At 41.5% G+C, this 27,823-nt stretch overlaps 2 protein-coding genes across 3 annotated transcripts in view; both read left to right on the top strand.

Annotated features, from left to right (window-relative positions):
- Positions 1-18,097, top strand: part of RGS22 (regulator of G protein signaling 22) — a 155,420-nt gene extending 137,323 nt beyond the window's left edge. The window contains exon 25 of the mRNA XM_064267666.1: positions 17,925-18,097. Coding sequence (XP_064123736.1) covers positions 17,925-18,097 — 173 coding nt within the window. The remainder of the gene's footprint in view (positions 1-17,924) is intronic.
- Positions 17,608-27,822, top strand: LOC100673278 (cytochrome c oxidase subunit 6C). Of its 2 annotated transcripts, none has more exons than XM_023545909.2 (4): positions 17,608-17,664; positions 18,590-18,717; positions 26,219-26,347; positions 27,705-27,822. In XM_023545909.2, exons 2-3 carry the CDS (start codon positions 18,604-18,606, stop codon positions 26,330-26,332), a joined length of 228 nt encoding a protein of 75 aa, XP_023401677.1. In that variant the 5' UTR covers positions 17,608-17,664; positions 18,590-18,603; the 3' UTR covers positions 26,333-26,347; positions 27,705-27,822. The 2 variants fall into 2 exon arrangements, with proteins under 2 accessions (XP_023401677.1, XP_023401678.1); XM_023545910.2 differs by lacking the exon at positions 17,608-17,664 and adding an exon at positions 17,751-17,882.
- Position 27,823: the final 1 nt, after the last annotated feature.

The following is a 27,823-nucleotide window of genomic DNA, read 5'->3' as shown; positions in this document are numbered from 1 at the left end:
ACTTCAGTGCGATCTCATACATCAGCCTCCTGAAAGGGCTGGCTACGCGTTTTCCAAGCCTCTTGTTCCAGAGCTTTGACCCATAATTTTTCCTGTTCTGGTTATCGTTCGGAATCACCCAAATTGTAAAAATTCGAGTCTGTTCTGCCTTTGCTTTGTCAGCCATGACTGAACTGGTTTGAACTGGCTTAATGCTTATTAGACACTTAATAATTTAATGAGGCTGAAAATTTTGTAATTGTCTACCAGAAAATTATGACTCTGGGCCATAGCTACTTCTTACCCTTGTGGGCTATTTTCTATTGTCTAAAAACAACAGTGCTGCCATCGCCTTACTCAGCACAGGATAGATGTGTATGCTATTCCTATTCTTAGATTCCCTTACTTGTTCATTATGCACATATATATTCTGTAAAGAAATATAAGGCAATCCACTTAATTTTCATCCTAAATGTACTGAGATTAGTCCTTGGGTGACGCAAATGGTTAAGCGCGTGGCTACTAACCAAAAAGTACTACCCAGAGGTACCTTGGAAGCAAGGCCTGGTGACTTGCATCCAAAAGGTCACAGCCATGACAATCCTGCGGAGAACAGTTCTGCCCTGAAACACGTGGGGTCACCAGGAGTTGGGATCAATTCGACAGCAGCTGATCTGGTTTTTTGTTTTGGTGCAGAGATTATGTATATTTTCAATCATAATCTGTTTTTCTCTTACGTACCTTTCTATTTAAGTTAATGTAATCTTTATTTACTAAATTTTTTCATTTATCACAAAAAGGAAAATAGTTTAAATTTCTTAAAAAGAATAATTAACTTTTGATTCATATGAAAAACACTTTATAACGTAATGGTAGCACTTACTCCATCTAAGGATTTTAAGTGGATTGCTACAAAAAAATCAGGGTGGCATTTTTCATGTTCTGTACCATTAATTTTTAAAGCTTGCTGGTAGAAAAGAAGAATGCACTTAATTAATTTGTAATTATAATTGAAGAATTTTGTGTCCATTAGGACTATTGTGGGTATGGTCCTTTTATGCCATATGCATTCAAAGTTCCCTTCCTGCCAGAAGTAGAATTTTTTTTTTTCAAATCAAAAGAATTACCTCTTCTCAGAAAAAATACACTTGCACTCAGAAAAGCAATCTCATTAACTGGAATGTGAAATGAGACAAATGACAGGACAAACAAGGAGCAAACAGATTGTCATAGAGTAAGAATGTTCTAGGGTACAAGAGCTTACGCATTACTGCCGTTGAGACAAATAATGCAACACGCTGTGGAAAAACGTGTGTGTGTGTGTGTGTGTGTTCGGAGGATGGCTATTCTTGTTGATAACTCTTCATTATTACATTTCAGCTGAAGGAGAATGATGGCTTTAATCCAGATGTAATTCAGCAAAGACCACTGTGTAGTCATTATAGGCATCAGCAAACTGATTCATGTGCAATTGGTCCAAAAGTTACAAAAACTGTTTGAGTTCTTGTTTGTACCCACCATTTTAAGATTACATCAGAATTAAAGCATGGAGGACTTAAACTGACTTCAAAGACTAAGCTTAGACTTCTAGCTAGTTTAGCTTTTTTCTTTTATTGGTTGATGTTTTCCATTTGGCTTCCATATCCTGTTCTTCTAGCTTGATGCCCCTTCTAGAATTTCCTTTACAAATCTTACAGCCATGGTTGGTGAAACATGCTAATTATTACTGTTGTGGAGGATAAGAATTTTAGCAATCTCATGCTTCCTGCTTGGGAAAATATATGCTGTTTTCCACCCACATCTAGCACCATATTGAACATGAAAAAATATATAATAAGTGGAACTCTAAATGCATTTAATCAAAATGCGTTTAAGGAGAACTGTTTATACTGTTATCTGTTTCCAATTCTATTAATCATGAAGCTCAAACCTTTCAATGCCAGAGGTATATGAGATCTACTTTTTCCTAATTAGATTTTTTTCAAGCAAAACAATAAAGTAAAAACAGGCCATTTTGTGATTTTTTAAAATGTTCCAAGTAATGTTTAAGCCAACAGCCTTCTAGCGTTAAAAAGCAGACAATTCCATGGGCTTTGTAAATCCCTTAGGAATGTGTCAAGCCATACTATTTTAGGGACAAATTCTGGTTCTTTGGCCTGTCTGGGAACCCAATGCAGGCAACCAAGCTCAGATTTGGGGCTTTATGCTTGAAGAAGCTATGTCTGTTACCAAGTTCCCAGTAAGTTATGGTCAGTAATGCGGTGCATCCATCAAATATTAGTTGGAGTTAAATAAACTTAATTTACTTGTGTTTATTTGCCTACCAAGCTGTTAACAGATCAAGAACATGTCATATATTTTTGGTTCATACTATCAGCATGCTGTTTTATGATGATGTTGGTATACTTCAATTCAGTGTTATTTTGAGGAGTATCTGGGGCCCAACCTTTTAATGGATTTAAAACCTGCTCAGAAAAAAGCTGGGTGGTTTGATAAGCACTGTACTTTGTAGATCCTGAGATTATGGTGAACTTTCAGATTTCTTCAAGCCTACTTAACTGGTGAAGAGGAAAGACAAACCACTCTTGAAACTCAAAATTAATTGAGACTGAAACATAACACTTCTGTTTAGAGGGCTGACTTGGCCATGTTATTGGCTCTCTGTAAACCAAGGAAGATGGAAAGGATGTTTTGTGAATCCGTGCTGTAGATGTAGCAACTTACACTGCCAAGTTCAAAGATCTACTTGCCAGATTACCTTATTATCCACATTTTCATGTGTTCCACACCTTTGTGACCCCTGAGACATTCTGATCAATGTGATCCCACCATACTTCCAAGAACCTGGTTATCCAGGATTAGCTAGTGAAAACATAATTTATAAAACAGGGCTTTTCTTTTGTTATGTTAATGAGGCCATACTGGAGTAGGGTGAGTCTTAAACCAAATCAATTCTATTATTAAAAAAGCAGAATGGACATGGAAATGTAGAGACATAGACACACAAAGAGGGAAAACAGATGCCATGTTAGGACCTATCTATAAGCAAAGGAACACCAAGGATTGCAAGCAGACACCAGAAACTAGGAGAGAGATCACAGAATTGACTGGCTGATAACCTGATTTGGACTTTTAGCCTCCAGAACTATGAGAACATAAATTCCTGTTCTTTAAAGATACCCACTTGTGGTATCTTTTTAATAACAGCACTAGATAACTAAGACAAAAATTAAAAAAAATTGAAGACTACTGACTGCTCAAAACAAATGTAATGTTTAGGGGAGTTTATAATATATGTAAAAGTAAAATAGTAGCAACAACACAACAGTTAGGAAGGGGTAAATGGAATTATATAGTTGTAAGACTCTTACCATGGACTACCAAAAGAACAAACCAATCTGTCTTGGAAGAAGTACAACCAGAATGCTCCTTAGAAGCAAGGATGGCCAGTCTATATCTCACATACTTTGGACATGTTGTCAGGAGGGATCAGTCCCTGGAGAAGGACATCATGCTTGGTAAAGTAGAGGGTCAGTGAAAAAGAGGAAGACCCTCAGTGAGATGGAGTGACACAGTGGCTGCAACAATGGGCTCAATCATAATGATTGTGAGGAGGGTGCAGGACTGGGCAGTGTTTCACTCTGTTGCACATAGGGTCACTGTGATTCAGAATTGACTCCACGGCACACAACGACAACAAGGTTCTTACAAAGGAGCTCTGGTGGTGTGGTGGTTAAGCTGCTAAATGCTAACTGAAGGGTTGGCAGCTTGAACACACTGGCTGATCCACAGGAAAAACGTGACAGTCTGCCTCCGTAAAGATTACAGCCTTGGAAATGCCGTGGGGCAGTTCTACTCTGTCCTATAGGGTCACTGTGAGTTGGAATTGAAGACAATGGGTTTAAGGTTCTTACAAGGAGTCCTGGTGGGTCAACGGTTAAGTGCTTAGCTGCTAACTGAAAGGTTGGTGGTTCCAACCCATCAGCTGCTCTGTGGGAGAAAAGACCTGGTGATCTGCTCCCTTAAAGTTTGTTGTTGTTAGGTTCTGTCAAGTTGGTTCTGGCTCATAGCAACCCTGTAGGGCAGAGTAGAACTGCCCCAAAGAGTTTCCAAGGAGTGGCTGGTGGATTCAAACTGCTGACCTTTTGGTAAGCAGCCAAGTGCTTCACCACTATGCCACCAGAGCTCTCCCTTAAAGATTATAGTCTAGGAAACTCTATGAGGCGGTTCTACTCTGCCCTGTAGGTGTAGAGTCCCTGTGAGTTGGAATTGACTTGGCAGTGGTTTTTTTTTTTTTTTTTAATGATAAGTTGAGGAAACCCTGATTGGTATAGATGGTTAACACACTTGGTTGCTAACTGAAAAGTTGGAGGTTCAAGTCCACCCAGAGCACCTGCTGCTTGTAATCTACTCCCCTTTATACTTTTGCTTCCTGGTCGACTTAGTTGTTGACTCTCTAAAATGTTCTCTTTCCTTAGAAAGCTCATACAAATCAAAAGCTTTAGCTTTTAAGACTATTTGCCTACTGTGAGTTTAAAGTCACTTCAACAGACAACAGCATGGGAGAAAATATTTGAAAATCGTATATCTTTTTAAGAGTTTAGTGCTGTTATGGATTGAACTGTATCACCCAAAAATGTGTGTCAGCTTGACTCGTCCATAAATCCCAGTATTTTGTGATTGTCCATTTTGTCATCTGATGTGATTTTCCTATGTGTTGTAAATCCTATCTCTATGATGTTAATGAGGTAGGATTAGAGGCAGTTATGTTAATGAGGCAGACTCAGTCTACAACATTAGGTTGTGTCTTAAGTCAGTCTCTTTTGAGACATAAAAGAGAAAAGCCAGCAGAGAAATGGGGACCTCATACCATCAAGAAACAAGAGCCAGGAGAATAGCATGTCCTTTGGACCTCTGGTCCCTACACTGAGAAGCTCCTCAACTGGGGAAGACTGATAACAAGGACCTTCCCCCAGAGCCCACAGAGAGAGAGAGAGCCTTCTCCTGGAGCTGGCACCCTGAATTCAAACTTGTAGACTACTAGACTATGAGAGAATAAATTCCTCTTTGTAAAAAGTCATCCATTTGTGATATTTCTGTTAGAGCAGCATGTCTTAGTCATCTAGTGCTGCTGTAACAGAAATACCAGAAGTGGATGGCTCTAACCAAGAGATATTTATGCTCTCACAGTCCAGTAAGCTAGAAGTCCATTTACCGCTTCCTAACTGTCGTGCTGTTGATACTATTTTACATCTACATATATTATAAACTGTACCAAACATTATATTTGTTTTAAGTCAATAGTCTTTCATTTTTTTTTAGTTGTTGTCTTAGTTATCTACTGCTATTATTACAGAGATACCACCATCAGTGTTCCCTTGGTCTGGGAGCATCTCAGTGCAGGAACCTCAGGTCCAAAGGACGTGCTCTGCTCCTGGTGCTGCTTTCTTGGTGGTATGAGGTTCCCATGTCTCTCTGCTTGCTTTTCTTTTTTATATTTCAAAAGATAGGCTAAAGACACTAATCTTGTACACCTCATCAATATAACTGCCACTAATCCATCTTATTACATCATAGTGATAGGATTTACAACATATGGGGAAATCACATGAGAAGATAAAATGATAGACAATCATACAAGGGAATCATAACCTAGCCAAGTTGACAGATACTTTGGGAGACACAGTTCAATCCTTGACACAGCACTAGATGATTAAGACAGAATTTGGTACCAAAAGGGTGGGGTACTGGTCTAACAGATACCTGAAATGTGGAAGCAGTTTTGAAACTGAATGGATAGAGGCTGGAAGAGTTTTAAAGTGCCTAATAGTAAAAGCCTAGATTGCCTTGAAGAGACCATTGGTGGGATTGTGGGCATCAAAGACAATTCTGGTGAGGACTCAGAAGGAAATGTTGAGAGCTGTTACACTGGAGATGCCACAGACAGCGAGAAGCAGCAAAAGAACCAGGAGACTGATGTGAGATAGTGCTGGAGCTGACCCATGGAGGGTTAGAGCTAAGTGCCTTTGCGCAGGAGGGTTCCTGGCAGAGTGGGGTGCCCCTAGGCACATATCGGTGGAGCTAGGCTTGGTGACCCACTGAGCATGAGAGTTGAGTGCTTTCCAGCTGAAGTTGACTAGCAGAGTGGGGGTGCCACCAGGCACTTACTGGTGGAGCTAAAGAGCTTTGGAACACTTGCCCCAGCAGGGCAGACTCGAGATGTGACGCCCAGGGGCCCAGAGGCCAAGGAACCAGGAAGAAGCTGAAGAGACAAGGAACATAGAAAACAGAGCTGACTCAGTCTCAAAGGGTAGGTATGGCCACAGCCTCTGGGGTCTCAAAGGGTGGAGCCATGATCTCTGGAGCTTCCATTCATGAATACCAGCAGGATGAGGCCAGATCAGCTGCCCAAAGCTGAGGAGGCAGGCCTGCCATGACCAAGGGGTAGATGAACAGGGCCTGCCGGGGCTGAGGAGAAAGGGTTGCCACTCAGATGGACTAGGAGAATGGGGCTCCCCAAAGCCAAGACAGCAGAGGTTGCATTCCCAGTGGGCCTGGAAGGCGTAGCTGAAGCCCAGGACCGAGGGACCTCCACTCAGAATCCGGAGAGTGTGGCCAACACCCAGAGTCTGGAGGGCATGATCATTGCTTAAATGGTCTCAGAGAACAGAGGATTATTTTCAAGTCTTGAGAGCTAGTGTAATTTGTTCTGCTGACTTGCTTGGTGCTTGTTATCCCCTGTTTCCCTCCAATTTTTCCCATTTGTAATGTAAATGCCTAGGTTGTGCCTGTTCTACCATTGTACTTTGGAAACAGATAACTTGTATTCCAGATTTTATAGATGAAAAGGAATTTTTGGATTTTGAACTTGGAGTTGAATTAAGACTTTTGATAAGATATGATGGGTGAATGTGTTTGACATGTGGCAGGGATGTGAATTTTGGGGGGCCAAAGGGTGGAATGTTATAGATTGAATTGTGTCCATCCAAAATGTGTGTCAACTTGGCTAGTCCATGATTCCCAGTATTGTGTGATTGTCCACCACTTTGTCATCTGAAGTGATTTTCCTTTGAGTTGTAAATCCTGCCTCTATGTTAATGAGGCAGGACCCAATCTACAAGATTAGGTTGTGTTTTGAGTCAATGTGAAAAATAAACGAGAGAATCCGGCAGAGAGTTGGGGATCTTATATCACCAAGAAACAAGAGCTAGGAGAATAGTTCATCCTTTGGACCCAGGGTCCCTGTACTGAGAAGCTCCTCAACTGGGGAAGATTGATGACAAGGACCTTCCCACAGAGCTAACAGAGAGAGAAAGCCTTCTCCTGGAGCTGGCCTTCTCCTGGAGCCATCGACTTGTGGTATTTCTATTATAGTAGCACTAGATAACCAAGACAAGTACCCAGAATACATAAAGAACTCTTAGAACTCAACAACAGAAAAATAAAAAAACTAATTAAAAAATGTACAAAGGACGTGGATAAATATTTCTCCAAAGAAAATATACAAATGGCCAGTAAATACATGAAGAGATGCTCAATATTAGTAATCATTAGAAAAATGCAAATCAAAACCACAATGAGATGCCACTTCATACCCACTAGGATGGCCATAATCAAAACAATGGAAAATAACAGGTGTTGGCAAGGATGTGAAAAAATTGGAACCCTTGTACATTGCTGGTGGGAATGTCAAACGGTGCAGCCTCTGTGAAAAACAGCTTACCATTTTTTGTATGCGAGCCTTCTACATAAGTACGCTATGCTAATTTTTTTTACAGCAACATCTAAAAAAATATGACATAGCAGCACTTAAGAAAATACCTCACTGGAGGAGGACACAGTTGGCAAACAAACATAGAAGGTGTGCATTTTTTGCATAAAAATATGGTAGTGGTTCCTCAAAAAGTTAAACATAGAATTGCCATGTGACCCGGCAATTTCACTCCTAGGTATATACCCAAAAGAATTGAAAACAAATACATGTATGCACAAGTTCACAGCAGCACTATTCACAATAGCCAAACGATGGAAATAATGCAAATGTCCGTAAACGGATGAATGGATAGAAAGGAATGCAGTGCTGATAACACGCTTCAACTTAGATGAACCTCAAAAACATTCTGAATGAAAAGAGAGAGGCAGAAAAGTTCATATTGTATGATTCCGTTTATATGAAATATCAAAAAAATAGGGCAATGCTAGGGGCCCTAATACATGGCATAAATAGAATACAAACCATAACTACTAATGCATAAACATCAGAAGGTAAACTAGATAACTGGGAGCTCCTAAAAAATGAAATATGCTCGTAAAAAGACCTCACCAAAAGAGTAAAAAGAGAACCTACAGACTGGGAAAAAGTTTTTGGCTATGACATACCCGACAAGGGTCAAATTTCTAAAACCTGTAGGAAAATCCAACATCTCTACAACAAAGAGACAATTTCCAATTAAGTCCAATTAAAAATGGGCAAAGCATATGAACAGACACTTCATTAAACAAGACATTCAGGTGGCTAACAGATGCAAAGGAGCCCTGGTGGAGCAGTGGTTAAGAGTTCAGGCTGCTAACCAAAAAGTTGGCAGTTTGAATCCAGCAGTCACTCCTTGACAATGCTGTGAGGCAGTTCTACTATTTATATGAGTTGGAACCAACTCGAAGGCATTTTTTTTTTTTTTAACAGACACGTGAAGAAATTCTCACAATCATTAGCTGTTAGAGAAATGCAAGTCAAAACTACAATGAGATACCATCTCACCCCAACATTACTGGCACTAATGAAAAAAAAATGTTGGAGAGGTTGCAAGGAGATTGGAACTCTTATGCACTGCAGGTCGGAATGCAAGATGGTACAACCACTATGGAAAATGATATGGCACTTCCTTAAAAAGCTAGAGTTAGAAGTACCATATGATCCAGTAATTCTAGTCCTAGGAATACATCCTAGAGAAATAAGAGCCGACACACAAATAAACGTATGCAACACCAATGTTCATTGCAGCGTTATTTATAACAGCAAAAAGATGGAAACAACCTAAGTGTCCATCAATAGGTGAATGGATAAACAAATTATGATACATACACACAATGGAATACTATGCAATGATAAAGAAAATTGATGAATCCATGAAAAATCTCACTTGCAAGCTTTCAAGACCCTTGATGTTACTCACCAAAGTAGGATACAGAATATTTTATGAACTGTTATGCCAGTTGATCCAGATGTCCCCTGAAACCGTGGTCCCCAGCCATCAGCCCCAGTAACTCCAGTAACTCCCAGCAACACCTACCCAAAAGCCAAGATGAGAAGAGGAGAAAACTGGATGAATGGACATGGAGAACTCAGGGTAGAAAGGAGGAGAGTGCCGACGCATCGAGGGGATGGTAACCAATGTCACAAAACAATTTGTATATCAGTTTTTGAATGAGAAACTGATTTGCGCTGTAAACTTTCACCTAAAGCACAATAAAATTAAGAGGAAAAAAAAAAAAGGATGGAGAAGCAAAAAACAAAAAAAAATTCCAGAGTAAGTAAATCCACAGAGATAGCATGTGGATTGGTGGTTGCCAGGGGCAAGGGGGAGTGAGAAATGAGAGAAACTGCTTAACAAGTATAAGGTTTTATTTTGTAGTGATGGGAATGCTTTGGAACAAGATAGAGTTGGTGGTTGCACAATGTTTTTAAGTATTAAATGTCACTGAATTTTCTCTTTAAAATGGTTAATTTTGTGTTATGTGAATTTCACCTCAATAAATTAAATCAGGAAACCCTGGTGGCATAGTGGTTAAGAGCTACAGCTACTAACCAAAAGGTTGACAGTTTGAATCCACCAGGCGCTCCTTGGAAACCATATGGGGCAGTTCTACTCTGTCCTATAGGGTTGCTGTGAGTCAGAACCAACTCACAATGGATTTTTAAATTAAATTAGAATCCTCTGTCACTGCTGTTCAACTCTGCTGTTGTCATGTGAAAGCAGCCAGAGACAATATATAAACGAATGTGTCTGTTCTTTTAAAACTCTCTTTACAACAACAGGCTATGGGCTGGACTTGGCCCATGCCCCATAATTTGCCAGCCCCAGGTAGAGATGACCTAACCTTGATCATTGTTAAAACTGGATCATGGGTACATGGGTGTTCCTTTTTACAGTTTGTTTGAATCAGGATCTGAATAAGTTCCACATGTTGTGATTGGTTGGCATGTTCCTGTAGTTTATTTTAATCCATAGGTTTTTACTCCATTTATCACTCTCTTCCTTTTTTTTTTGTTCCGTGCAATTTTTTTTTTTTTTTTTTTAAGAAACCAGATTGTCCTGTACTGTTTCCCATCATTTGGATTCTGTTTACTGCAGCCCCATGGTGTTCTTTAACGTGTTCCCTGTCCTTTATAAAACAGAACAAAACAAAATAAAACCAAAAAACCAAACCTGTTCCCATCGAGTCGATTCTAACTCATAGCGACCCTATAGGATAGATCAGACCTGCCCTATAAGGTTTCCAAGGAGCAGCTGGTGGATTCGAACTGCTGATCTTTTGGATAGCAGCTGGATGCTTTAACCACTGTACCACCAGGTCTCCAATATGTGGTCCTTATAAAAAAAAAAATTGGTAGTTGGATTTAGAGTCTTTAAAAGGGATTTTAATGTTGTTAAAGCAAGACCGCTGCTTACAGTGGTCGTGAGAAGACAGGATTGCTCACTCCCATTTTGTTCCCTTTATCATCACTAATTTTTAAAAAGGGTTTAAAAAAATTAACAAGTAATTAAAGCCCAAAAGAGTCCATAAGGGGGTAAAGGACAGATCACTTCGTAGGAGTCCTCAAACGTAGGTGCTACAGTCGTGTGGGAAACGTCACTCTCTAATTCTCTTTTGTTGTCGTTAGCCGCCATCACGTTGGCCCCTGACTCAGGGTGACCTCATACGTAATGGAACAAAACACTGCCTGGACCTGCACCACCCCCATGATCAGCTGGGGATCAGACTGTTGTGATCTGTGGGGTTTTCGTTGATTGATTTTTAGGAAATAGATCACGAGGCCTTTTTTTCTAGTCTGTCTTAGTCTGGGAGCTCTGCCAAAACCTCTTTAGCGTTATAACACACAAACCTCCACTGACAGAGGGGTGGTGGCTGTTTGTGAGCTGCATTGGCCAGGAATCAAACCTGGGTCTTCTGCATGGAAGGTAAGAATTCTACCACTAAACCATCACTGTCCTTCGTAATTCTCTTTTCTCAAATTCAATCCAGTCTTTGTGTAAGCTTTCCTGCCGCCAGCTGGTAGAAACTTAACCAATCATCTGGGATGCCCTCTCCATCTGCTCAGCCTGAGAAGTCATTGCCATTTCAAATCTTCCTTCCCTAGTGAGGTCTTCTGGGCCAGGTCTGATGTGCCTCTCCCATGCTTACTCAACTCCAGTCCCATTAGCCTTTCTACTGTTTCTGGAACAATCTCATCTTGCCTCACTTGCTGTTCCCTTTTTATGGAACATTCTTCTCCCATATCTCCACAGGGCTCACTTCCTCATACCAGTAGGCAAACTGCTCACAGGCCAACTCCTTGGAAAGGGCTTTAATAGCCCCCACCGAATAGGGTACTCCCTCCCTAACTCTGCTTCATTTTTGCTTAGCATTTACCACTATCAGAAGCTACAGGATATATTTGTTTACTTGTGTGCTCTCTGTGTCTCATGTGAGAATGTGAACATTAAGTCCATTAAGACCAAGAACATTGTCATCTTCACTCCATATCTCTAGTGTGTAGAACAGTGCTTGGCATGCAGTGATGTTTGGTTAAATATTTGTTAAACGAATGAATGAATCTCAACACAGGTCTCTCATCTTCTAAAGCTTCTTTTGCATTAACTATTTCTACCTCATTTTGGTCCTGAGCTGTATTCTCTTGCGTTGGATTTCGTGCCTCTTTCCTTAAGAAATTACCAGTACTTTAGAGCAGGGGCTGGGTTTTACAGTTCCTTACCATCTCCCATAATGGCTGGCACAGGTCAAGGCACATAACAGGCACTCAGTAAACACTTTTTGGACTATATTGAGAGGATTTAGCTTAGCGTATTATTTAAAATGAAATTTAAAACATTATATTGCTTGTTGATCTTTTATATGCTATAATTTGAATATTGAGTAAGTTTTAAGTTCAGCCTTTTTGTAACCCAGAAAAAACAAAAGGTAAAAATGAGAGCCCAAGAATGAGTCAGGGGTGGTGTACAAAAAGGGCCAGATCTACCCATTTTTTGGGTAGTAACTGCTGAGGTGGCCTATTCTTTTTGCTTGGCATCCTAGATATTACACGTGGCGAAATGTTGAGGTGACTGCGCCGTCGTCCTCTGACTGCTGTGTGCTCCCAGTGCTCAATGACTGTCTGTCCAGAGGAGCATCTGGAAGATGAAGATATTCTTGTTTATTGGATTCAATTAGTTCACCACGTAGATAAATTAAAATAAGCAGAAGTTCAAAGTGGGATACCAAAGTAACTACTAAGATCCTCTGTTTAAAATCAATTAAAAAGTCATTATCAAGTGCCCTATCTTAGGTAATAATTTATGTCTTTTGGCTTTGTTGTATCCTTTTAGAAGTTAAATGTGGTATTTCTCCCTCTTCTTTATTTTTTTTCCATCTAGTAAACTTTGATGTTTTTGCTCTCACTGTATTCTTAATGCAGCAGAGTTTAACATGACTCTCTCATTAAACAACTTCATTTCATAAAGTCTTTCATCAGGCCAGGGCATCTCTGTTTACAGCCCCTGTGATTGATATTAACCTGGTTCTGGGAAACTCGTCTTTAATCACCACTGGCTCTGACATGGCCAGAGGAGCGCCAATGTTTGGTACTTAGTTTTTGCACAGACCTTACCACTATTAGTCTGAGTGAATAACCTCTTAGGTTTTCAAAGTAGAACCTGAGAGAATATAGCTACCTAACTGAAGAGAAACAGAAGGTTGGAAAAAGCTGCTGATTTGGGGAGTGTCCTCAATGGCTGCTTGGAACTATTCTCTTGCCAATTAAGGACAACAACACAGAGTAGACAGTAGGTGGCCACGAATCATCATAGGCATTAATGAGTGATGTCCACGGAGGTAGATTTGTCTCTCTGGAGGTGCTCTCCACAGTACTGGTGTGTATGTGTGCGCACAGGAAGGGAGGCGGGTGGATTACAGAGTCTAGTTCCAGGTCTCCATTTTCTAACACTGTGACCCTCAGTTTATCTAAAAAACGGGAATCTCCGCTCATCATGGGATTGTTGAGAGAACAGAATGAAAACACATATGTGATTATGTTTTGCACACTACTAGGTGCTGTGTAGGGCTTAACAGATGCAGTGAGGCAGCAACTCAGCACTTGGAGTGGCCAGAAAACATTGTCCCTGATCCACAGACAACCTTTAGGGGGATCCAGGGTCCCTAAGAATAAAGTCTCCCTTCAGCCTAAGAAATCTTGGCAAACTGAAGCATTAGGTACTGTTATAGTTTGAATTGTGTCCTCCTCAAATATATGTCATAAATCCTAACCTGTATGCGTGCAGTTATAATCCCATTTGGGAATGGGCTATCTTTGTTATGTTGTGTTTTGAGATATAAAAGAGATAAAACAAGCACACCAGCAAGCAGAGATGGGGTAAAACAGATGCCAAGCCACATGAAGATTATAGAGGAGCAGAAGCTCAGAAAAGACAAGGACCTTCCTCTGAGCTGACAAACAAAGCCTTCCCTGAGAGCCTGCACCCTGAATTCAGACTTCTAGCCTCCTTAACAGTGAGAGAATAAATTTCTGTTTGTTAAAGCTGTCCACTTTTCGTATTTCTATTATAGCAGCACTAGATAACTAAGCATTCTACATCTGAGGGGGCCTGAACCTCCAGAGTTCCTCTTGGGCAGCACCTGCAGGACAATGGTGTAACTGACAGGTTCCATGATAAAACTCAGTGCCCCAGGCAGCGTCTCTGGAGGTTAGGGCTGGGCCCAGGGGTGCCTCTAACCTTGAAGGGCTAGACTGCATACTTCCATTTTTTTCTTATGAAAAGCTTATCCTGGGCCTGGAATGAAGCTTGGGTCTCAAGGTACTCTCTCCATCAAGACTTGGTGTGAAAAAAGAATATTTAACATCTCATAAATAATTCTTTTTATTGATTAGATGTTGAAATTATAATATTTTGGCTATGTTGGGTTAATTTTAATATGAAAATTAACTCACTTGTTCCTTTTTACTTTTTAAATGTGGCCACTAGAGAACTTAAAATTACCCATGTGGCTAGCATGATATTTTTATTGAACAGCACCATTCTAACACATAAGATTTTAAATGCAGATCCTCCTTCATAGTACAGCTGACTTAAGAACTTATTTGGAACTTTCACCATGTCTTTATTACTTAGGGTGAAGTGTGGGACCACCTTTGAGAAAAGAGCTAGATTTCTCCTGGACCGCCCCCATTGTTTGGCATAAACTGCAGTGAACTCCCTTTGGACATGGGACAGTGCTGCAGCTGTCAGGCTTAGAACATTCAACCAGTTTCCTCCTCAAATCATTCTGTGCCAGACAGCATCAGTGATGGGGAGATCTCTCTAATAGAGACTGCCTTGCTGGGAGGATGCAGAGCCAGCAAGCCTCAAAATTACCTGCAACTATGTTGAACGTGGTCTCTCAAAGCAGCAGGTCATTTTCAGGTGATCACTCGCCACATGTGCTTAGTCAACAGCAAGTCACCGAGTCATTGAGAAGAAACCAGAGCATCACTTTATCGGTCCCCATCACCCATCTGCCAGTTTGTTGTACTGTGGTGATTTGTGTGTTGCTATGATACTGGAGGCAGCAACAATGGGCTCACACATAACAATGATTGTGAGGATGGCCCAAGACTCGGCAGTGTCTCATTCTCTTGTATGTGGTATTGCTATGAGTCAAAACTGACTCAATGGCCCCTGACAACAACAACATGATGCTGGAAGTTATGCACAGGTATTTCAAATACCAGCAAGGTCACCCATGGTGGACAGGATTCAGTGGAGCTTCCAGAGTAAGATAGACTAGGAAGAAAGGCTACTGATCTACTTCTGAAAATTGTGTTGTTGTTACTGGGCATGGAGTCCACTCCGAGTCATAGTGACTCTATGTGCAACAGAATGAAACACTGCCTGGTCCTGTGCCATTATTGCAGCCACTGTGTCAATCCATCTTGTCAACGGTCTTCCTCTTTTTTGCTGACCCTCTACCTTACCGTGCATGGTGTCCTTCCCCAGGGATTGGTCCCTCCTGATAACATGTTTAAAGTATGCGAGATGAAGTCTCGCCATCCTCGCTTCTAAGAAACACTCTGGCTGTATTTCTTTGAAGACAGACTTGTTCATTCATCTGGCAGTCCATGGTATATTCAATATTCTTCGCCAACACCATAATTCAAAAACATCAGTTCTTCGGTCTTATTTATTATCCAGGTTTTGCATACATATGAGGCAACTGAAAATATCATGGCTTGAGTCAGGCGCACCTCACTCCTCGAAATGACATGTTTGCTTTTCAACACTTTAAAGAGGTCTTTTGCAGCAGATTTGCCCAATGTAATACGTCATTTGATTTCTGATTACTGCCTCCATGGGCATTGATTGTGGATCTGAGTTGGTCCAGCTGTGAGGATTTTTTTTTTTTATGTTGAGGTATAATCCATACTGAAGGCTGTAGTCATTGGTCTTCATCAGGAAGTGCTTCAAGTCCTCTTTGCCTTTGGCAAGCAAGGTTGTGTCACCTGCATATTGCAGTTTGTTAGTGAATCTTCCTCCAACCATGATGCTGCATTTCTTTTCATATAGTCTAGCTTCTTGGATTATTTGCTCAATATCCAGTTTGAATAAGTATGGTGAAAGGCTACAACCCTGGTGCTCACCTTTCCTGATTTTAAACCACACAGTATCTGGTTGTTCTATTTGAATGACTGCCTCTTGATCTATGTACAGGTTCTGCATGAACACAATTAAGTGTTCTGGAATTCCCATTCTTCACAATGTTATCCGTAGTTTGTTATGATCCACACAGTCGAATGCCTTTGCATAGTCTATAAAACACAGGTCAACATCTTTCTGCTCAAGAAATCAGATGATGTATTACATTGGGCAAATCTGTTGCAAAAGACCTCTTTAAAGTGTTAAAAAGCAAAGATATCACTTTGAGGCCTAAGGTGCACCTGACCCAAGCCACGATATTTTCAATCGCCTCATATGCATTTGAAAGCTGGACAGTGAATGAGGGAGACAGAAGAAATGATGCTTTTGAATTATGGAGTTGGCGAAGAATATTGAATATACCATGGACTGCCAGACAAATGAACAAACCTTTCTTGGAAGAAGTACAGCCAGAATCCTCTCTAGATGCAAGGATGGCAAGACTTCTGTCTCAGGTACTTTGGACATGAGTCGGAACCGACTCGACAGCAATGGGTTTGGTTTGGTATTTTTTTAGTCCCTGGAGAAAGACATTATGCTTGGTAGCGGGCCAGTGAAAAAGAGGAAGACCCTCAAGGAGATGGATTGATGCAGTAGTTGCAACAATGGGCTCAAACAGCAATGATTGTGAGGATGGTGCAGGAGTGGGCAGTGTTTCCTTATGTTTTACATAGGGTTGCTATGAGTCAGAACTGACCTGATGGCACCTAACAACAACAACAAATCCTTAATTAAGAGATCTGGAAAAAAAAAAAATGCTGAGAGGAAAATGCATTCTTGGAGCCCCTCTTCCTGGCTCTCAATTTGTACTTTTCTGTTGGCTGAAAGGCATGACTCCTCCAGTGTCTGCTAGCAAGTTGAGGACAAAGAACCCCTGACAAGAACGCATCTTCTTGAAGACCCACACTGGATCGATTTTACTGTGTCACAGAGCCTGGCACATAGTAGGTGGTCAATCAATACATGTTAAATTTTGCATCTTTTGTGTCCGTCAGTGGCTCTTCCACAGGCTTGCTTAGTTGACTTAAACCTTGTTATCTCAATAAAAATCAAGCCCAACACTTCCAAGGCATAGGAGCCTTTTCCTTGTACATCACCTTCCATGAACTTTACATTGCCTGCCTTCAGTGTTTTAAAATACATACCCTTTATTCAACGCCCCACATAAATATCATCTCTTTCATCAAAATTTGCTCTGCAGTAGGTAGTTGCTTCTGCAGTGGCTGGGCCCCATTTCTGTGGTAGCTCCCACCTTACGGAATTAGTACTAATTGCTAGGCTCTGAGCTCCTGGAAGTCTGCACCTGGCTCTTATTCGCTCTTTACCCAAATTAAGTGGTTATAAGCACAAGAGTTGTTACAGTCTAAGTACTGGTTTGTGCAGGTGGTTCTGGAAATCCTTGCACCCAGGATAGTTTATACATTTAAAAACATTTACATACTAAATATCTTTGAATATCCTAATAACTTCATAAGTACTCTGTGTATGAGTACTATTAATATCTCCAATTTAGTAAGGAAATCGACTCAGGAGTTCAAGCTTTTTCTCCAAACTCGTAGAAGGGAGAATCAAGCAAACTCTATCTACGAGCCGCGAGTCAATGCGCTAAAGGCCTTTTGAACTTCTTCGGCCACCGTCTCCACGTCCCCCCCCCCCTTTTTTTTTTTTTTTTTTTTTTTTTGCGCCTGCGCGTTGCTGGTAAGCCGTCCATATCTCCATCCGGAAGGACGTTGGTGTGGAGGTGAGTCGTCCTAGCTTCAGTGCTTCGCCCACGTTCTACGGCCAACAACTGTCGCCTCCCCCGCCCTAGTCCTCCGCCAGTTTTGGGGTTGAGTCGTAATTCTGCATCTCTACCTCGGGTGCCTCGGATCTCGCCCGTGGAGACCCCTGAGCGCGCCTGAGGAGGGCCGCGGGCCGGGTCTCGGCTTCGTCTTTCCGAGTCAACGTGACCTTGGCTAGGTTACTGGAACTTTTAATGCCAGTGTTTTCATCTGTAAAAAGGGGGTGGTAGTTTCTTCCTTAGCAGGGCCCAAGGCCTAAGAGGCAGCGCGAAGCACTGTCGGCCTTCGCTGTGGGGGGCGCTTGTGACTGGAGTCAGAAGGGTGGGGGAGGGCTGGCGGCGGGGAGGTCTGCAGGGAGCGGCCGGCGCGGCGGCCGGGAGCGCCCGGCCTTGAGGCAGGGAGCGTAGCGCTTAGTTACGAGCTTGGGCTTTCGAGGCCGAGTTGTGTGGGTTCCCATCAGAGCTTTCACAGTGTGGCCTTGGAAACATTACGTAAGCCACCTGTGCCCCAGTTTTCTCATCAGTAAAATGGGGGATATTAACAGTAAGTACCTCACAGAGTTGTCTTGATTAAATGAGTTGATGGCGTTTGCATTTCGAATTACCAGTATGGAAATACCATTTGGCTTTTTTGTGGTTGGGATTGATTTTTGTTTGTAGTTTTTGCTCACTAGTGTTGTGCCCCAGCTATCTTGGATATTTTGGGTAATCGTTCAGCATATGAGAGGAAAAAAAAAAGATGGAGCCGACTAAGCCATTAAACAGCCTCAGCCCTGTAGCTGGATTCCATCCACTGCCTGTGCCTCTCAAGGTACTAGAATCCATGATGCATAAGAATCCTTTCTTTTACTGTCCTAAGGATTTTTTTTATTATTTTATTTCTCAGTGAGAAGAACCACCATGTCCTCCAGTGTTTTGGCAAAACCTCAGATGCGAGGCCTTCTGGCCAAGCGTATGCGATTTCATCTTGTTGGAGCATTTATTGTGTCCATGGGGGCTGCAACTTACTATAAGGTATGTATGTATATTTTTTATTTTGTGCTTAAGGTTGTAAAGTACGGGTGTTTTTAAAATGTATTTTTATAAGTAGTTCAGAGTCTTTTAAAGAAACTCCCTCTTTAAAGTGTTCTCTTCCTCTTCTGTTTGCTGTGACAGGTATTAAAACAAAAATACTAAGCCAGTAGTAGGACTTGACAGACAGTTGTTTAATTTATGATTTGCAAATGAGGGTAACATTTCAAGTAGGAAGTCAAAAATGTTCCCAAGATGAAAAACTTCCACAAAATTTTTAAACTATGTTTTTTCAGCATTGCCATGGAAACAGGGCCAGAGCAGTGTTTATGTACAGAAAGTGCCTGGGTTACAAACATTGGACTTAACGGACAGTGGACAACTGAAGTTGCCCTTTTAATGTTACATAAATTTGCCCTCAACTTTAGAACGACTGAACCAGCCCCTACACAGCAGCAAATTCTTTATCACAATCACCTTCCACTTGCTGCACATGCAGCTTTAAGTAATTGAAAAGGCTTCCAGCCTTTTCTTGCACTAAAACCAAACCAAACCTGTTGCCATCAAGTTGATTCCGGCTCATAGCCACCCTATAGGACAGAGTAGAACTGCCCAATAGAGTTTCCAAGGAGCCCCTGGTGGATTTGAACTGCCAGCCTTTTGCTTGACAGCTGTAGCACTTCACCACTACTGCCACCAGGGTTTCTTGCACTAAAAAAAAAAAAAAAGTAAGGCTAAATAAGAACTGGATGAATCTGTTCCGACTTAGCTACAAATTTGACTTAAAGATAGACTTTAGGAATGGATCTTATTCTGAACCCAGGGACTACCTGTTATAATAATTTACCCTAAAACACAGCTTCTAGCCTGACCTTGGAGTTTCTGTTTCTGGAAACTGACCCCCTTGTTGCCATCTAGTTGATTCCGACTCATAGCAACCCTATAGGACATAGTAGAATTGCCCGATAGGGTTTTCAGAAAGCGGCTGGTGGATTCATACTGCCTATCTTTTGGTTAGCAGCTAGATAATTCTTCAGAAGAGCCCAAAGCCTAAGGCAAACTGGTTTTTACTAGTTTATCTAGACCATTGTTTGACTTACAGGTGACTTTTACGAGACCATTTTCTTCAAGACTCAAGGTTCAAAAGGACACCTAAGGGCAGTGGCCTTGAGTGGGTTACCCCCAACCTTCGTGAAAGCCATAAATCTGGATTCTAGGAGAAGTAAAACAGTTTCTCACAGGAAAGTACCTCATAATTCCCCAAGATAGCTCTTCTTCCATCTTTATATGAAGCTAAGTAAGTGGAGGGTTGGGAAAGTCAGTAGTTCTGCTTGGCATCTTGAATTGTTGTCACAGAGTTACATTTTAGTGTTGTGCTCTCTGTGGATTTTGTTACCGTATCCCTATAATAGAGCTGTTCATATCCCTGGCCTCCCCAGTGTGTAGCGGCTTTCAAATTTTTGAGCTGCAGTAAAAAATAATATTTTGTGACTCAGTTAACACATTCATATAACTGTGTCTAGAGAGTTTATAAGGAGCCCTGGTGGCACAGTGATTAAGAGCTCGGCTGCTCACTGGAAGGTTTGCTAACCGAAAGGTCGGTAGTTCAAGCCCACCAACTGCTTTGTGGGAGAAAGATGTGGCAATCTGCTTCCGTAAAGATTACAGCCTTGGAAACATTATGGGGCAGCTCTGCTCTGTCCTGTAGAGTCATTGTGAGTCAGAGTCGACTCCATGGCAGTGGATTTGGTTTTTTAGTTTTAGAGAGTTTATAAATATGTATGTACATATAACAAACTTTTTTTTCTCTGTAAGTGCTGTCTGCAGCCTACTAAGTTGGTTTCATGGCCTACCAGTGGGTTATGGGTGACTTTAAAAAACACCAATGCTCAAAACTAGTTTATTCCTGAGATACTGTCTGATATGCCCTCTCCACCTTGCCAGTGTCATTTCCCCATTATTCGCAATACACCCAGTCGTTCAGAACTCTCTGTTACCCAGTTCAGATTTTCCGCCCATACTTACGCACGTGCAGTTTTCCTTCCCAGGATTATCTTTCACCTCATTGTCTGGGAAATTTGAGTTCGTTCTCAAAGCCTGTTCATATGTTTTCTCTCTGGAGACTGTAGCCCATTCCCCAGTTGGGTTAGTTGCACTCTTGGGTTATCAGGCGCTTTGTACCAGACTGTTTTACAGCATTGGGTACCTAATACTTTGCTTCCAGGTTTGTCTCTATTAAACTAGGACACGGTACCTTGCCAGCCAAATGGTCAGTCTGTTATGATGGAAAATCATAAAATGCTTGGTGAGTCAAAGTGATTTTGTTCAGTTAGCTGTTTGGGTTTGATTGGAAGGAAAGTTGCCAGAAGCGTTGAGGATCCAGGAGTGAACCTTAGTGCCCTTAGCAGATGCTCAACTCCTTCCTTTCCCCTATCTAGTTTGTGTTGAGTGCTTTTGAAGACCTGTATGTTTTTATTACTGGTTTGGAGTATTTTCACAATTTCAGTCAACTTCTGTGTTCTTTACATGAAATAGCCATCCGGTAAATAATTTTTGCGTAAGTTAATTTGCCATAAATCTAAATGCATGAACATGGATTAGATCTTAAGAGGCATATGAAGTGTTTGTCCTCAATGGAATTTTCCCCCAGTGTAAAAATGGCTTGGGGGTGGTGTCTGACCACTTCCAGCCCCACAAGGAGGAAGGAGAACCAAGATCAACAGCACAGGGCTGACTCCCATGGGGCAGAGGCCACACAAGCCTCTTCTCTCTGCCGTCTTTACCAATTCTGACACCAATAGTCCCTCCCACAGCACTCTCCTCCTTTGCTAGGTTTGATAATTCATTGCAGTGGCCACACTGGAACTCACAGACAATACTAATGATTACAGGGTTTGTTAGGGAAGTAACAGTTACATTTCAGGGTCAGGAATATTCAGGATACAGTTCTTATATCAGGACAGCCTCTTCCCATCTGGTGCTCGCAGGCGTGCCTCTCCCTGGCCCTAGGCCTCTGCCCAAAGGCACTCGGCTTTCTCTCTCCATGGGCCGGGAAGCCCACCCTGCTGTCTCCTGCCGCCGGATCTCACTGTCTTCAGAGTTACAGCTTACCCTCTGTTGGACTTCTGCTTCCAGGAGCTTCTCAGCACAGGGTCCCCGGGCCCAAAGAATGTACTGGCTCCTGGCTGTTCTTCCTTGGTGGTGGGGGCACTTCTCTTTCTCACCTCTGGGATCACTCACCTCAAGCCCAGCGGGATGGCAAAACTAACCAGTCCACTAGGTGGGCCACAGTTACCCTGTCACACAGGTCTGGCTCAGCCACCTGGGTGGAAGTTACAAGACCCCCTGGCTGGAAAGGCCACACAGAGCCATCTGTGGCACCATAGACAGGTTCACTGGTTACTGTTGTTGGTTGCCATAGAGTTGAGTCCCACTGATGTCAACCCCGTGTGTGCAGAGTAGAGCTGTTCCATAGGGTATTCAAGGCTGTGATATTTTGGAAGCAGATTGCCAGGCCCATCCTCTGAGGCGCTTCTGGGTGGGTTCAAACCGTCAACCTTTTGGCTATAGTCGAACGCATAACCATTTGTGCCACCAGAGGATCTTAACTATGGTATAAATTAGGTTTGTTGTAAATCTTATCAGGCTTAGCCTTATAAGGCCTCAGGTGTAGATTATTTTGTCTTTCAAGTTACTTATCATCTGGTGGCCCCAAAATCTTGCCAAAGTGTTTTTTCAGATTAAAAAAAAAGTCTCCCATTTAAAGTGAAACAGAAGTGTAATGTAAATGAAGTGTAAATCATCCAGAATGGTTCTTGCCAGATAGAGGCAGGTGGCTACTCAGGATCCTTTGAAATTCAAGTTGTTGTTAGGTGCCCTCAAGTTGCTTCTGACTCATAGCGACACTGTGTACCACAGAATGAAACACTGCCTGGTCCTGAGGCATCCTTGCAATCGTGTTATGCTTGAGCCCATTGTTGTAGCCGCTGTGTCAGTCCATCTCATTTAGGGTCTTTTTTCTGCTTACCCTGTACTTTACCAAGCATGATGTCCTTCTCCAGGGACTGATCCCTCCTGACAACATGTCCAAAGTATGTAAGACGCAGTTTGGCCATCCTTGCTTCTGAGGAGCACTCTGGTTGTACTTCTTCCAAGACAGATTTGTTCATTCTTTTGACAGTCCATGGCATAGTCGATAATCTTCGCCAACACAATTTGAAGACGTTACTTACTCTTCGGGCTTCCTTATTCACGGTCCAGCTTTTGCATGCATATGAAGCGATTGAAAACACGATGGCTTGGGTCAGGTGAACCGTAGCCTTCAAGGTGACATTTTTCTTTTTCAGCACTTTAAAGAGGTCCTTTGCCGCAGATTTCTCCAATGCAATGCATCTTTTGATTTCTTGACTGCTGCTTCCGTGGGTGTTGTGGATCCAAGTAAAATAAAATCCTTGACAACTTCAATTTTCTCTCCATTTATCATGATGTTGCTTATTGGCCCAGTTGTGAGGATTTTTGTTTTCTTTATGTTAAGGCTGTGGTACTGAAGGCTGTGGTCCTTGACCTTCACCTGTAAGTGCTTCAAGTGTTTCAAGTCCTCTTCACTTTCAGCAGGCAAGATTGTGTTATCTGCATAACGCAGGTTGTTAGTAAGTCTTCCTCCAATCCTGATGCCCCATTCTTCTTCATATAGTCCAGCTTCTTGGATTATTTGCTTAGCATACAGATTGAATAGGTATGGTGAAAGGATACAGCCCTGACGCACACCTTTCCTGACTTTAAACCACGCGTTATCCCTTTGTTCTGTCCGAACAACTGCCTCTTGATCTATGTACCGGTTCCTCATGAGCACAATTAAGTGTCCTGGAATTCCCATTCTTTGCAATGTTACCCATAATTTGTTATGGTCCACACAATCAAAATGCCTTTGCATAGTCAATAAAACACAGGTAAACATCCTTCTGGTATTCTCTGCTTTCAGCCAGGATCCACCTGACATCAGCAATGATATCCCCGGTTGCTCATCCTCTTCTGAAACCAGACTGAATTTCTGGCAGTTCCCTATCAGTATACTGCTGCAGGCATTTTTGAACGATCTTCAGCAAAATTCTACTTTCGTGTGATATTAATGATACTGTTCGATAATTTCTGCATTTGGTTGGATCACCTTTCTTGCAAATAGGCATAAATACGGATCTCTTCCAGTCTGTTGGCCAGGAAGCTGTCTTCCAGATTTCTTGGCACAGACAAGTGAGCACTTCCAGTGCTGCATCCATTTGTTGAAACATCTCAATTGGTATCCTGTCAATTCCTGGAGCCTTGTTTTTTTGCCAATGCCTGCAGTGCAGCTTGGACTTCTTCCCTTCAGTACCATCGGTCTGATCATTTGCTACATCTTGAAATGGTTGAACGGTGACCATTTCTTTTTGGTATAATGACCCTGTGTATTCCTTCCATTTTCTTTTGATGCTTCCTGCATTGGTTGATATTTTCCCCATGGAATCCTTCACTATTGCAACTTGAGGCTTGAGTTTTTCCTTCAGTTCTTTCAGCTTGAGAAATGCCGAGCATGTTCTTCCCTTCTGGTTTCTATCTCCAGGTCTTTACACGTGTCATTGTAATACTTTGTTTTTTTTCCTCAAGCCGCCCTTTGAAATCTGTTCAGTTCTTTCACTGTCATCATTTCTTCTTTTTGCCTTAGCTACTCGATGTTCAAGAGCAAGTTTCAGAGTCTCTTCTGACATCCATTTTGGTCTTTTCTCTCCTGTCTTTTTAATGACCTCTTGCTTGCTTCATGTATGATGTCCTTAATGTCATTCCACAAATCGTCTGGTCTTTGGTCATTAGCGTTAACATGTCATATCTATTCTTGAGATGGTCTCTAAATTCAGGTGGGATATACTCAGGGTCATACTTTGGCGCTTGTTGACTTATTGTAATTTTCAGTTTGAACTTGAACTTGCAGATGAGCAATTGATGGTCTGTTCCACAGTTGGCCCCTGGTCTTGTTCTTACTAATGGTATTGAGCTATTCCATCATCTCTTTCCACAGATGTAGTCGATTTAATTCCTGTGTAATCCATCCGGCGAGGTCTATGTGTATAGTTGCTGTTTATATTGGTGTAAAAAGGTACTTGCAACGCATAAGTCATTGGTCTTGCAGAATTCTGTCATGCGGTCTCTGGCATCATATCTATCAGCAAGGCCACATTTTCAAACTGTCGATCCTTCTTTGTTTCCAGCTTTTGCATTCCTATCACCAGTAATTATCAATGCATCCCGGTTGCATGTTTGATCGATTTCAGACTGCAGAAGTTGGTTAAAAAATCCTGTTTCTTCATCTTTGACCTTAGTGGTTGGTGTGTAAATTTGAATAATAGTCATATTAACTGGTCTTCCCTGTAGGTGTATGGATATTATCCTATTACTGACAGCGTTGTACTTCAAGATAGATCAAGAAATTTTTTTTTTTTTGACGATGAATGCAATGCCATTCCTCCTCAGGTTGTCATTCCTGGCATAGTAGATCATGTGATTGTCCAATTCAGAATTGCCAGTACCAGTCCATTTCACCTCACTAATGCCTAGGATATCGATGTTTATGCATTCTGTTTTATTTTTGGCGATTACCAATTTTCCCAGATTCATACTTCATACATTCCAGGTTCTGATTATTAATGGAGGTTTGCAACTGTTTCTTCTTATTTTGAATTGTGGCACATGAGCAAATGAAGGTCCCGAAAGCTTGAATGCATCCATGTCATTAAGGTCGACTCTACTTTGAGGAGGCAGCTCTTCCCCATCTTTTTGAGTGTCTTTCAGCCTGGGGGGGCGGGGGGAGGGCTTATTTTCTGGAACCGTATCAGTGTTCTGCTGCTGTTCATAAGGTTTTCACAGGCTAATTCTTTTCAGAAGTAGACCGTCGGGTCCTTCTTCCTAGTCTGTCTTAGTCTGGAAGTTTATCTGAAACCTGTCCTCCATGGGTGACCCTGCTGGTATCTGAATACCGGTGCGTAGCTTCTAGCATGCAGCAACACACAAGCCCCCGTAGTACGACAAACTGACAGATACGTGGGGATTGAAATTTCATATTGTGGTTTAAATTGAACCAACATGTTTTAGCATGTTTCAGATATCAGGTTCTTTAGGCTTTGCTGGAACAACAGCTGCTATCTTCTAACACCTATTGGCCTTTTGGGTGTCATTGTCTGGCCCTTGCCGGTTGGCCTTGCTGCGTCCTCACCGCCCCCCCCGTCCCCCCGCCCCATTCATGCACTATCTGGTAAAAGGCATAATCCTTCCCTGGGCAAGAAGGCCCCTCCTGTGTAGTTTCCCTAGGGCTGCTTTCTCTTCTTTCCTTCCATCTGTGTCAGTGTCACCTCCTCCACTCCATGTCTTAGTATAGGGTTCAAATTAAAGGTAAACTCAAACATACTAGGATTTGCTTTCTCTTTAAGTATTAAATTTTTAATAATTGAAAAATCCTAACAAACTTACTTTTTAGTTTGCAGTAGGTGAAGCAAGAAAGAAGGCATATGCGGATTTCTATAGAAATTATGATTCCATGAAGGATTTTGAGGAGATGAGGAAAGCTGGCATCTTTCAGAGTGTAAAATGATTTTGGAATGTAAAGGTAACATGATTATTTTATTTGTAGCTACTTTTTTATGTTCAAAGTTATTTCTCAAATTATGCAGTTAATTGCTAGGTGGCCATTAGGAAAATCACACTTTAAGAATGTACTGTGTTTCAAAAAGGAGTGATGTGTACTGATGAATGAATCAAATTTATTTGAAAGCATGTGTCAAGTAGTTTATGACACTATTCATACTTTGGAACTGTGTTGTTGCGGGTATTTAAGTTTAGGCCAGTTCAACCAAAAATAGAGAGTACAATTTAAATAAAGATTCTGTCCACCACTCAGCCCTGGAAGTGGGTTTGATACAACATGGGAATGCGGATCTGCTGTTTTTTCAGGCAGATATTAGTATTTCAACTTAATTCATTTATTTTCCCAGCACCTGGGGTGGGGAGGAGACCTGCTGCCTGGACTTAGATCAGTTTTCTAAGAGATTCCAGAGTAATGTTGACTGCTTTTTGCCTAATAAAAGATTTGATTCCACAACATTCCATTTCTGGTTGCTTATCTTTAGGAAATACCTGAAATATAGACAGATGCATACACTAGGTGTTCACAGTATTATTTATAATAGAAAAAACAAACATTTTATTTTCAGTGGTGGGAAAATTGATGAGGAAATTGATTTTTTTCATACCATGGACTATTAATGTCCATTAGAAATGATCACAAAGTATTAATAAATTTTGACATAATAGGAATACTGTATTTTATAGACCTTTTACAGAGATCTGTTATATAAACATAATTGTACAGAAAAAAGACTGAAGGGAACCCAAGAAAATATTTTAAAGGTTGTATTTGGAATCATAACCCTGCTGTTTTCTGGTAACTTAGAAATTTTTTAAATTTTCTGCAGCAGGCGTGCATTTCACAATCAGAAGATATTAGCATGCTGACTTTAATTACATTTTACTTGTTTTTATTCATAAGAATCTGATTGTTTAAAAATAAACTAAGAAGAAAAATTGATTTGGGACAGGAACAGACATATTGTGTGAAACAGACAGGCTTCCTTCTTTGACTTGTGTTGGGAACAGTCTGCGGCATGAGAGGGAATAGAAGGCGGTGGACTCGAGAGATGATGAAAATGCAGAATTTGTTAAATGAAAGCAGGGAAATGAAAGTGCGGTGTGTCCAAAGCAGAAACGAGGTTGGTTTGGGATGATCCAGGAGGTTAAGGGAGAATGAACCTGAAGTCCAGTAACGTGAGCTGGGCTTCTCCTGGGGCTGAGGGTGAGTGATGTCACGTTTGGGGTCCACTGGTAGGAATAGACCTCTGGTGGTCTCAAAGATGAAGGTATTGAGAGAACGTTTGTCACTAAGTTAGCCCTTGTGCTTCTCTCCACAGAACTTCTTTGGATTGAGTTCCATGAAGGTTGTCACTGACCTGTGTTCCTGAACTACGAACCATGACTATGTGGGCTAAGTAAAAATTTCTTGTTGGTAAATAAACAATTAACAAATAAC

This window comes from Loxodonta africana, chromosome 14, assembly GCF_030014295.1.
Source record: "Loxodonta africana isolate mLoxAfr1 chromosome 14, mLoxAfr1.hap2, whole genome shotgun sequence".
NCBI classification, from domain to species: Eukaryota; Metazoa; Chordata; class Mammalia; order Proboscidea; family Elephantidae; genus Loxodonta; species Loxodonta africana.
This window is presented reverse-complemented; position numbering and strand designations above follow the sequence as displayed.

Bases quoted from the DNA above. Each gene is read 5' to 3' on its own strand.
- LOC100673278 (XM_023545909.2), top strand. From the start codon at position 18,604: ATGTCCTCCAGTGTTTTGGCAAAACCTCAGATGCGAGGCCTTCTGGCC. The intron at 18,718-26,218 runs GTATGTATGTAT...CTTACTTTTTAG, and splicing joins GGGCTGCAACTTACTATAAG to TTTGCAGTAGGTGAAGCAAG.